This window comes from Micropterus salmoides, unplaced genomic scaffold (assembly GCF_014851395.1).
Source record: "Micropterus salmoides isolate LMB-PRFRI ecotype aquatic unplaced genomic scaffold, ASM1485139v1 Ms_hic_scaffold_18, whole genome shotgun sequence".
In the NCBI taxonomy this organism is placed as follows: domain Eukaryota; kingdom Metazoa; phylum Chordata; class Actinopteri; order Centrarchiformes; family Centrarchidae; genus Micropterus; species Micropterus salmoides.
The window spans coordinates 458,173-471,260 of NW_024040928.1; the positions used below are offsets into that span (position 1 = coordinate 458,173).

A 13,088-nucleotide genomic window follows, 5' to 3' on the forward strand; every position below is an offset into this window, starting at 1 on the left:
GACAGTCTGAATGTCTTAATGAACAGGCGTAGTCTATAATATTGCGTTGATTTGATGTGTTCTTATAAGCTGTATGAAAATATCCTCAGCCTTATTCTTTCAGCTTGGCTGCGTTTGCACATTAAAAGACATGGGTCGTTCCACCTCAATTTAAAAAACTTGTCGTCACTTCAAAAATGAGATTAATTTATTTAACACACTCAAAAGTGTTCCAAACATTGTTCTAAATTAACTTCATAAAGCAATGAAACGGAAACTCCATTCATGCCATAAAATGTGCGCAAATAGTGGCTGAAAGACTGAATCTCAACATTTAGGTGACTGGAAACTCACTGTCTCACCATTTGCGATGTGGGCGCAAAAGGTGGGACATGACTACAGTCTCTGTAGTAGGCCTATAAGAAAGCTATACTAACCTAAAATAGATAGCCTACGTTCATATTAAAATTTAGTATTTCAATATCCCTACCAAACTGCTCATAATATTCAGCCTCCCATAAGACAAATAAAACCCATTTATTTTAATGGCTTTGTCAGGCTGTGTGAAACGGACTGGGAGCAAATAAAAACACATTTATTAAAAACATTTCAAAGCAGTAAGTAGGCTTATCCTGCTGTAAAAACCTGTAGGCAACAATAGCCTAAGGCTTTTAATCAGTCTCTGTGGGATTACATCGCTATAGACAAGAGTTTCTCCACATCACTGCAGCAAACATAAAGCAGCCTATTGGCTAAAACAGTACGTGGGATTTCCTAAAGATGGTGATGTCATTTTTCAAGAAAGCTGATTGGTCAGTAGGCAGCGTTTTATTTTATATTCTTTTATCTTTTATTTAGTTAATCTCTTTTCTGGAACCTAACCTGCTACGGAGCAGGTTAGCCATTCAGCATAAGTTACCATGGAGATCTATCCTGGTAAGAAGTGAACCGCGTTCGTGGTACTGACAACCCAGGGTTAGCCCTGAAGTTACCTGGATAAGCTCAAATCCTGCTTCATGGTACAGGCCTCAGGCTAAGGATTGTGGTTGTTGTCATGTAGCCGCTTTCGTGCTGCTTTATTAGCCGTGATTATTCCGCCAATAAGGCGGCTGGCTGCGCTTTATGAAAGGTACGGAGACGGGAGTGTAAATGAACACTCTCTCTCTCTCTCACTCTCTCTCTCAGTGTTTTGTGGAGCCATGCTGTTTGTTGACATGTTAGAAACATAGTAGCAAGAGAGAGTATTGTATTGTAGTTTTACTGGCATCTATATTTTGAAACCATTTTAATGAAATAGTATGGTTAATAATACTAGTATATACACACACAGTGTATATTTCAATTAAATTATTATATAGTCTAGTATGAAAGAAAAATATTTATGCTCTGTGATGTCTGTAATCTTGAGTGGGCTTGTTCCCAGTAAATGTTTTGTTCTTTGCAGTCAGTGCTCTCCTACAAATAAAAGCTGTATTTATTTTTTAAGGAAAAGGTCAACTAGCGTATGTGAAGAAAAATTACCCAACACATACTCATACATAACACATTAAAACAAGATTTTTATGGCCGCTTGCCATAATGCAAACACTTTTTTTACATCTACTCCTACACCGTAGCCACCAAATTTTCTCTGGTTCATCAATGGACTTAACATATATAAAGTTGTATAAAGCTTGTTGATAGCTCCTTTCGTTTTCAAGATATTGACCAATAAACGTGTAAAGGGGCGTGGTGCAGGACATAAATAGACAAAGATCCACAACCGTTGGTCCAATCATCACAAAACTCACACGATATGTCCACATGAGTGCCGGAAATATGCCTTGAAAGTTTCATTCAAATCAACCACTAGGTGGCGCTTTAAATGCATTGGCCGTAACTGGATGTGGAATGATACAAATCAAGCTATTGATGAGAAAATGGTTGTCCAGTTGTTACAAAAGTTGCAGGATATGTTTTATGTGGGAAATTATTGTATTGATATTGTGGAAAAAAGGTTTGAACCTGCAAATCGCTGTTAGCATCTTTATTTTATATATATTTTTTCTATTCTCTATTTATACTTTATATTTATATATTTCTTTAGCTACCAACTTCTATTATTATTTCTTCTCCTTGATGTGTAATGTGTGCAACCGTAACACAAGAATTTCCCCTTGGGGATAAATAAAGTATTTGTGATTCTGATTCTGATTTAACATGGTGGTCAATGGAGATTGACTCCCTTTTGGAGCCAGCCTCAAGTGGCCACTCGATGAATTGCAGTTTTAGGCACTTTTGGTTTGGCTTCAGACAGGAGACCGGAAGGTTGCGGCTTGAGGAGGATGAGCTAATATTGACAGACAAAGAAATTTCTACAAGGCAGATAATTAGAATTGCCTGAAGAACTGAATGTGAGACTACAGGATAGATGGATGTTACAGTGCTTAACATCACTACACAAAAAAATCAGTCCACCAACACCAGTTCTCTCCTTACGGCATTTTTTCAGAAATTTTGCCCTTTGATATGTTGACAGAACAGAAGTTACCCGAAATCCAGAATCAAAGAAATATCATAGATAATAGGATATTTACATTGTGACTCACCCGGAACATCTTCTCCACCTTGGCAATGCTTTTGACAAATATGGTACCTAGCTGGTCCCCAACACCTGCCAGGAGGAATCCAAACAAAGGGATACCAAATATTGCATACAGAATGCAGAAAATCTTCCCTCCCTCAGTGCTCGGGGCAATGTTACCATACCCTGGAGGACAAAAGGAGACAAAAAAAGGTTTACAAGTCTACATGAAGCAATGAAAAGCACTGGGCAGATTTAGTTACACATCCTGATAGATAACATGCATATCAGACATGATCAATTCTGGAAACGTCTCGGCATCCAATTTGGGTGTTTCAAACTGACCTACCAATCACATCACCACAGAGTGCCACAATACAAATATTCTATAAAGCTTCCAAACTTTATTCTTTAAAGTATGTGTAGAATTATAGTTTATCAACAGAATGTAACTAACAGTTATGACAAAGATGTCTATGTATTGTGTTGCAGAGATATCACAGACATAAATACAATGCTATAAAAAACAAAATATACTAAATGTTTTGGACTCCGGGTAACAGTGTATTTATAGGAAGAAAATGCTTGCAAGAAGAAAATGCACAAAATAAAGGGACATCAGTTACACAATCAACATGACAACAACCTTAATACAACATGGATATGTAAATCGACATAGTTAGCCAAGCTCAGCAACTTCGTGGTTTCTTTGCTGGACAACTAGGATTTTACAGCTGACTTTCACTATTTTGGAAGCAGTTTTGGCCTTGACAACGAGATTGCCACAACAGCAAATCAGAGAAAATGTTTGTACAGATAATCCAGCCCACTATATTAATATCAAGGTCAAAGTTTAAGAGCTTGTGAACTAAAATGTGTGGTTGAATTGTCTGAAAAGCAGATGAAACATCAATAAATAAAATCCTTGCATGTATTTTACTACCTTCAAGGTGTTTAAACAAGTTTAGCAGAGTAACAGTTGCATCATCTACCACTCGCTCAGCCCTGTAACCAAACTGTAGTGGGTCAAGTAGAATCTGTTTGTGTAAGGAAAGATTACTATTTGGGTACACCTTCACAATCTTCTCAGGGATTACATTATCCAGACAGTAGGAAACGTAACAGCTGACAGCATCTGTAATATCATCAATGTTAGTACAGGACTCCTTCAACATACCCCTGTACAGTTAAAACAGCTTGCGACAACAACATGCAACTGTTTCCCAAAACCCTAGTTCGAACTATGGAGGTAACTAAGTTGGTCATTTACATGGTATGAACCATCGTAACGCGACGCAGGTGTTCCCTGAAACCTTCGTTTTGACGACTGTTCTTGACCACTGTCGTTAAGTTTCATAGTTCGAACTACAGCTTCTGACCTGTGGTTTTGGGAAATGGTCGTACTTCAGATGTTCTTAGTTTAACGATGCATCGTACCAAGATAGTTCCAACGCTACCTTCCATGGTTGTACGGAAAACGCACCCCTGATTGACTGGCAGGGAATCCCAGCCATTTGTGCCCTCTGTGGGGTCGTTATCAAGATTATGGATACGCTGCAGGGCTCTGCTTTATACTTCTTCTATGTAGATGTTTGTACTGTCAGAGCTATATGTTTGCTAAGTTAGCTGATTGTTGAAAGAAAGACCTGTGGGAGGGACTACGCATTTCCTTCTTTTTTATGATACGGTTGAACACCCCAGCTTTATGGTGATATGCTGCCCCGAGTTTGTTTAGAGTATGAATTTGACAGATGTCTAATTCTTACAGATAGTTTCTGTAAGTCCTCAAAAAGAAACTACCTCCTAAAGTAAGCTACATACAAAAGAAAACAATACACATTCAAAAATACAGTTTCAATATAAAGTACCAACAAAATTAAAATAAAATAATATTATATTGACAAAATTGTGCAAAACTTTCAGTCTACAATACAAATCTCTCACAGTCAATGTGCTACAGTGAAATTGCCTCCAAGAGCAAAACTCTAGGGAATCTAAATTGAAGTATTAGCCAGTCATCATCATGGGCCAGGAAATCTTTATGGACACTCTCTAATCCTTCCATTCACGTTGTCCTCTCCAATGCAATTGCGCAGCCATGAATTTCAATTATAAAATGATAACATGTGACATGAAGTAAAATTAAATATGTGAGAGGCATCATAATCTATACCTCCCACATTCAATTTTGTTTTGATATTAAACATTCACATACATAATCAAACTTATCAATGGACATAATTAGGTTTTTCATAGACTATTTCATTGACATATACACAGTAATTGGAGTGGAAGTGCTATATTGAAACATTTGGTGAGTTTTGGTACTTTAAGTTTACTGACAGAGCCGAACAAAAGTTTGCAGAGGATACACTCATTTTTACACATCACACATAAGCATGAAAATCAGCGGACGTAACCTTTTTGTGCATAGGCAGCGTTTATATATGAGGTCCCAGGTCTGTACAAAGGAAACGGAACTACTGGCGCTCAGTCTAAGGCAATATTATCTGCCTCAGGAAATACACACCACAAACGCAGACTGCTGCCACTGTTATTCATGAACTAGTATCACCGGCTGGGGCAATGGCCCCTATAGGGGACTTCAGTGTCTGCAGGTTGAGATCCGTTTGGCACCTCTGCCAAGTGCTACAGCGGCTCCAGAAGAATCATCTATTTGTGAAGCTGAGAAATGCGAATTCCATCCCTCAAGTGTTTCCTTCCTCAGTTACATGATTGCCAAGGGACAGGTAACAATGGACCCAGCCAAAATGGGGGTGATCCTGGAATGGTCGAGGCCGAGAACAGAAAACAGGAAAGCAAGTTTTTATAGACAATTGATCTGAAACTACAGCTGTATGGCTGCCCCGTTAACCCATCTCACTTCCACTAAACAGTTTCGTGGACACCTGAGTTGCCAACGACCTTCCAGGACCTGAAGAACGAGTTCATCTCGGCCTTATTCAACCGGACCCATCCAGACAGCTTGTGGTGGAAGTGGACGTGTCAGGTGTGGGTGTTAGGCAGTTCTCTTCCAGTGTTCCCCTTAAGTTTATAAGTTGCACCCATGTGCTTTTCTCACACAAGTCTCACTTCTGCAGCAACAAACAATGATGTGGAGAACCGGGAGCTTCTGATGGTCATGTTTACTCTGGAGGAATGACGGCATTAGCTAGAGGGGGATGAGCAGCCTTTGATGGACAAAAATCTGGAATTTTTCCAGTCTGCATGGTGTCTTAACTTTAGATGGGCTGTATTTTGGAGCTACATGGACCCCTCCACTGTCAGTGTATTCACTATCAGACATCAAGCCAAATAAATGTGCTCTTAAAACTCTCATCTCAAACGAGTCACACAAAAAGAGAACCCAGTGAGATGTATGCTTTTAATCCTAGTTACAGATTCGTCATAGCCTTGAACACACCTGATCTGATGAAGGACATTTCAGTATATGACCAAAATGAATATGTCCATACCAGAGATGGTATAAAAAAGGCTACAGATGATATTAATATATTTAATAAGGCAGCTATTAAAGCCTGTTAAAAGGCAAAAAAGCAGACAAATGGTTTGACCATGGCAAGAGGTTCACAAAAGATTTGAGAAAAATAGCAAATGAAATACATTGTCCACCAAACCATACGCATAAGGTATAAATGTAAAATAAGGAACAAAAAACTACATGATGCCCAAATGAAACTTGTATTGATATTGAAAATGCCATTAATCAAATTCAATTCTGGGATATGGGGAATAATCAGTATGTGTACACATAGGAGGAATTTGACATTGCTCACGATGTGCTTACTTACAATAATAATGCAATTATACAATAAAAAAAATAAAAAATCACACACAGGCTACAGTATAGAGAACACATATACACACTATAAACAAAAATATAGACAGATTGAGACAATAGTGCAAAGAATACAGGAGTAAATAAGTATTATGTGCAGGTGTTATGTAAATATGGTAGGTGTATTTGGTATGCAGTACATACACAATATACAAAATTTGAAATAAATTAAAGCTGCAAGCAGCGTTGGGCGGGACCTCGCACTTGTAGCGCGTCCGCGCGTGAACCGGCCGAGTTGCATATTCTGGAGCTCTGCCGCTGCGGCTGTGAATTTCCTACGCGGTTCCGACGCCGCATGAAGGTGTTATGTCACATCCTGTGTCCCCTATGTGGAGCTACATAGCACTTGCCGCTATGAATATAAATCGGTATTGGTGTGTAGATGTCTGCGGGGTGGGAGAGTTATCAAGCACGTAAAGTTTGTTTCAGATGTGAGCATGTACACTGAATAATGTACCCAAACAATAAAATAAATTCCTTTTATATTTCCCTGCCTTGTTGTTTATGTGTACATACAGAGGAAGAATGAGAAAACAGCACACATTTCATCGTTACTGTGTGTTAGAGCATGGGAGAACAGTGGATACTTTTAATACAGCCCACACCCCTAATACTGTGTAACTATAACAAGTAGAGAACAGAAGAAAAAGATGTTCTTTTACAACTGTCTACACAATATGAATAAGCTATGCAATGAATGAAAATAAATAGGCCTACTAGGCTCCTCTCTACTTTGACATTTAAGATTAGCTTGTTTGATCCACCTTCATACACATGAGACATTACTGTACAACTTGAGAAAGGTTAGTTGTTTTCTGCTCCAGCCTGCCTAAAAGAAAAGCGTTTTTGGGATTAAATGGACTTTATTAGCTGCTGCAGTGCAGGAAGAACTCAGAACAGACTCATTTCTCACCTTATTATTCTAAATCATGCAACGAAGAAGAAGAAATGCATAATAAATCCTGGGACAAAATCTGTAGTCAAATACTGTACAGCATGTAGTCTGACGAACAAGACTTGTGTTATAGCTGACTTGGGCAGTGAAATGTTTAATTTTTTTAATTCATGTGGTCATAGTTGTCCACAACTCAAATCAGAATATAAGAAGAAATGTTTTATACCACCTCAAGAAGGCTTCCTATCAGAAAGGTAGGAAGGTATTTCAAATGTACAACTGCAGTACTTAAATCTAAGTAAAGTAATTTCCCTGACATTTTTGTGTTACTTTACTTTTAATAGACGCATGTAACAGGTTTTATACTTCCTGTGAGTATAATCCAATCAATCTTATTTTCATACTGTATATCCGTTGTGCAGAGAAGATGACCCCTTGAGACACAGCACCTCCTCATTTGCATAATGAGGCAGAAATGCATACAGAAATTTAAAAAGGACAGGCAGAAATAAATACCATGGGTAAAAATAAATAAGGTAAAAAAAATACAAAGAATAAAACACACATAAATAAATACATTAAAAAAATTAGTAATAAATAAAGTTGAAGATTATAACGGAGAATAAATAAGTAAGGTAATTATGACAAAGGTGAATAAGTAAAGGCACTAATTAAAATATATACATTTATGTCTCCTTGTATAATTTAATTACTACCAACATTTATTTATTAGGGCTCGAGCACGACCGTGCGAGGTCCCTATTGAATTTGCTCGGTGTGTGTGTGTGTGTGTGTGTGTGTGTGTGTGTGTGTGTGTGTGTGTGTGTGTGTGTGTGTGTGTGTGTGTGTGTGTGTGTGTGTGTGTGTGTATATATATATATTTTTTTTTTTTTTCTCTGCAAAGTAGGCCCAAATGACATGGTCTAAACATACTCGAACTCACCAAAATTTGCAAACTTGTCAGAACCGGTGAAAAATTTCGTATTCTACAAGTTTCGCACATGGGCGTGGCAAAATGACTCGCTAGCGCCACCTAGAAAATTGGAAAAGATTAGCCCCTCGTTCACGTTCAACCTACATGTACGAAATTTTCTGGGGACATGTATCGTATCAAGACGCACAAAAAAGCCTCAAGAACCCATAGCCTAAAGTCAACAGGAAGTCGGCATTTTGAATTTTATGGCCATTTTTGGATGATTTACACACTTCGTACTTTAACGAACTCCTCCTAGGGATTTAGTCGGATCGACGTCAAATTTCTGCTGTGCCTTCTAAAGGCATTGACGATGAAAGTGCTATTTGCGAGTTTTCGTCAATGGGCGTGTCCGTGGCGTTGCGTCAGAGATCAAGTCTTCGCCATGACGCAGGAAGTTGTTGTAACTTACGTGTACATGCTCACATCTGAACCAAACTTTACGTGCTTGATAACTCAAGGGGTCATCTTCTCTGCTATTGGTGGACCATGCAGACAGGAGAGCTCCTACTCTGCCTGCAGACATCAACGATCTTGCCCCTCACACAGTCAGATGGCTTCCTTCAGTGCAGTGAGGTGTTTAACAACTCTGAAGACAATACTACCAGCCATGTCTTCCTTCTCTTTTCACGTAGACGCTCCGACAGACAGTGCTTTCAGTTTGCTGCATGCATGGACACAGAACTGTGGTATAGGGAGAAGCACACGGTCAGCTGGCTGCAGCTAAATCTGGAGTGCACTCGTATTCAATTCTGTATGGTAAATTCAGTTTTAACGGAGCAGAGCGAGCTGACAGGCAGAGTTAGAGACTTTTTCTGTCCGTTTCTCTCTTTACAAAGACGCATGTTGCAGTCAGAGTCTTCTCTGAGATGCGAGCACGACATACAACACAATTTATCAAATTACACATCGGATATACAGTATGAAAATAAGATTGATTGGATTATACTCACAGGAAGTATAAAACCTCTTACATGCGTCTATTAAAAGTAAAGTAACACAAAAATGTCAGGGAAATTACTTTACTTAGATTTCAGGACTGCAGTTGTACATTTGAAATACCTTCCTACCTTTCTGATAGGAAGCCTTCTTGAGGTGGTATAACACATTTCTTATATTCTGATTTGAGTTGTGGACAACTATGACCACATGAATTAAAAAAAATTTAACATTTCACTGCCCAAGTCAGCTATAACACAAGTCTTGTTCATTAGACTACATGCTGTACAGTATTTGTGGACAGATTTTGTCCCAGGATTTATTATGCATTTCTTCTTCTTCGTTGCATGATTTAGAATAATAAGGTGAGAAATGGGTCTGTTCTGAGTTCATCCTGCACTGCAGCAGCTAATAAAGTCCATTTAATCCCAAAAACGCTTTTCTTTTAGGCAGGCTGGAGCAGAAACACAGTAACGATGAAATGTGTGCTGTTCTCACATTCTTCCTCTGTATCTACACATAAACAACAAGGCAGGGAAATATAAAAGGAATTTATTTTATTGTTTGGGTACATTATTGTTCAGTGTACATGCTCACATCTGAAACAAACTTTACGTGCTTGATAACTCTCCCACCCCGCAGACATCTACACACCAATACCGATTTATATTCATAGCGGCAAGTGCTATGTAGCTCCACATAGGGGACACAGGAAGGGACATAGCACCTTCATGCAGCGTCATAAAGCGTAACAAATTCACAGCCACACCGGCAGAGCTCCAGAATGTGCAACTCGGCCGGCTCACACGCGGACGCGCTTACAAGTGCGAGGGCCCGCCCAATGCTGCTTGCAGCTTTAATTTACTTTTGTGTATTTAATTGGATGCTTATTTATTTATTGAGCATTTATTTATTTCTGTATTTATTTTTGACTGTGTCAGGATCGGTCCTCCATAGCGGGGTGGGAGAGTTATCAAGCACGTAAAGTTTGGTTTAGATGTGAAGCATGTAAACTGAAGTTACAACAACTTCCTGTGTAATGGCGAAGACTTGATCTTTGATGCCACGGACACGCCCATTGACGAAAACTCGTAAATAGCACAACTTTTCATCGTCAATGCCTTTAGAAGGCACAGCAGAAATTTGACGTCCGTCAGACTAAATCCCTAGGAGGAGTTCGTTAAAGTACGAAGTGTGTAAATCATCCAAAAATGCCCGTAAAATTCAAAATGGCCGACTTCCTGTTGACTTTAGGCTATGGGTTCTTGAGGCTTTTTTGTGCGTCTTGATATGATACATGTCCCCAGAAGATTTCATACATGTAGGTTGAACGTGAACGAGGGGCTAATTTTTTTCCAATTTTCTAGGTGGCGCTAGCGAGTCATTTTGCCATGCCCATGTGCGAAACTTGTAGAATACGAATTTTTTCACCGGTTCTGACAAGTTTGCAAATTTTGGTGAGTTCGAGTATGTTTAGGCCATGTCAGTTGAGCCTACTTTGCACAAAAAAATAAATAAAAATAATCCGAGCAAATTCAATAGGGACCTCGCACGGTCGTGCTCGGGCCCTAATAATTAGTGGTAACCAGTAAATAGTTGGCTGATTAGAAACAGAGTTACTGGTGTCACGGTTTGGTGTGGGTGAGGCAGGTTGGAGGACCCAAACGCAGGACGCAAGGCAGGAAGAGGTACAGTACAAGGGGTTTTAATGAATGAACCAAAAGTGAGCACACTTACAGGTGAGTGGCTGAATACAGAGTCCAAAAACTCAGGTAGTCCAAACAGATATCCAAAGGGAGTAGGGTAACACAACCGGGAGATACGACAAACAACAGGAGACCTCACAGCAACAACAAGAGACAGCATGCAATGACCCGACAAAGACAAGACAGAAACACCAGGTATATATACACACACACACGGGGACTAACGAGCAGGGCAGGAGCAACACAGGTGAAGGACATGAGATTAACGAGGCAGGCAGAGAGAGACAGTGAATAGAGAGACTGACATGCAGGCAGAGTGACAACCGGGGGAACAGACGGAACACAGGTTACTGAACACAAAACAGACCAAAGTGAACGCTTAACATGAACTAAGGTACAGGACTGGGAACAAGGACAAAGAACTAAAATGCAGGAACAAGAGTTAAGGCAGTGACTAAGAAACAATATAACAAGTAGACTACCAAACCAATATCAAAACAACACAGGACTACGAGCTAGAACACCAGACATGACATAAACACTAAGGACAAGGAAACAAGAAGAACAGGAAAACAGAAGGACACCAGAAACAAATGGCAAAAACTACAACTCATGACAACTGGGCTACTGCACTGGAGTTGTTCCTGACACTGTGATTCAGAAGTCAGCTGTTCATCAGAGTGATGGCTTGTGGGAATTCAATTTCAATTAAATTTTATTTATATAGCGCCAAATCACAACAACAGTTATCTCACAGCGCTTTTCATAAAAGAGCAGGTCTAGACCATACTCTATGATGTTATTTACAGAAGCCCAACAATTCCCACCAAGAGCAAGCACTAGGCGACAGAGGCAAGGAAAAACATCCTTTTAAGAGGCAGAAACCTCGAGCAGAACCATGGCTCAGGGTGGGCGGCCATCTGCCTCGACCGGTTGGGGTGAAGGAAGAGAGAGAGAGAGAGAGAGAGGGCAAGAGAGGAACAGAGAGAAAGAGGGCAGGAGAGGAACAGAGAGAAAAAGAGAGAGGTGGAAGGACAGAGAGGGGAGGGAGGCAGCCTACACAATATACACACAGAGGTACAGACAGTAAAGTTGATGTTGCTATAGACTAAATGACTAAATGAAAAATGGTATAGATATGTATAGTAGTGTTAATTATAACAATCGTAATGTTAATGATTATAATAATAATAATAACGATAGGACTAGTAATAATTGTAGCAGAGGGTGTCGAGGGCAGCAGGTGACCCGCAGCCACAGATCCAGACTCCACAGCTGCAGAGCCAGAAACACCTGCAGGAAGTGATAGGAGGAGAGAGGAGAGGGACAAGAAAGCACAAGACTACCGGAAAGGGGAGAAGTTGCCTATAGCAGCATAACTAAAGAATGGTTCAGGACTCACCTGAGCCAGCCCTAACTATAAGCTTTATCAAAGAGGAAAGTCTTAAGCCTACTCTTAAATGTGGAGATGGTGTCTGCCTCCTGAACCCAAACTGGAACCTGGTTCCACAGGATAGGAGCTTGATAGCAGAACGCTCTGGCTCCTAGTCTACTTTTGGAGACTCTAGGAACCACACGTAACCCTGCATTCTGGGAGCGCAATGCTCTGGTGGGGTAGTAAGGTACTATGAGCTCTTTAAGATAAGATAGTGCCTGACCATTAAGAGCTTTGTAGGTAAGAAGAATGATGTTAAATTCTATTCTGGATTTTACTAGAAGCCAATGCAGAGAAGCTAAGACAGGAGAAATATGATCTCTTTTCCTTGTTCCTGTCAGAACACGTACTGCAGCATTCTGGATCAGCTGAAGAGTCTTAATGGACTTTTTCAAGCAGCCTGATAATAAAGAATTGCAGTAATCCAGCCTAGAAGTAACATATGCATGGAGTAGTTTTTCTGCATCATTTTTAGACAGGATGTAAAACAAAATGTCTTGATCAAAAATAACTCCAAGATTCCTCACAGTGGTGCTGGAGGCCAGGGCGATGCCATCAAGGGAAACTATATCTTTAGATAATGCGTCACGGAGGTGCTTAGGCCCCAGAACAATAACTTCAGTTTTATCTGAGTTTAACATTAGAAAATTACAGGTCATCCAGGTTTTAACATCCTGAAGGCACATTTGAAGTTTAGCTAACTGATGAGTTTCATCTGGCTTGATCGATAGATATAACT

The 13,088-nt window shown here is 39.8% G+C and overlaps 1 protein-coding gene across 1 annotated transcript in view; it reads right to left on the reverse strand.

Annotated features, from left to right (window-relative positions):
* Positions 1-13,088, reverse strand: part of kcnk10a (potassium channel, subfamily K, member 10a) — a 164,350-nt gene that overhangs the window by 104,635 nt on the left and 46,627 nt on the right. The window contains exon 4 of the mRNA XM_038727510.1: positions 2,568-2,728. Within this exon, the coding sequence (XP_038583438.1) occupies positions 2,568-2,728 (161 nt within the window). The remainder of the gene's footprint in view (positions 1-2,567; positions 2,729-13,088) is intronic.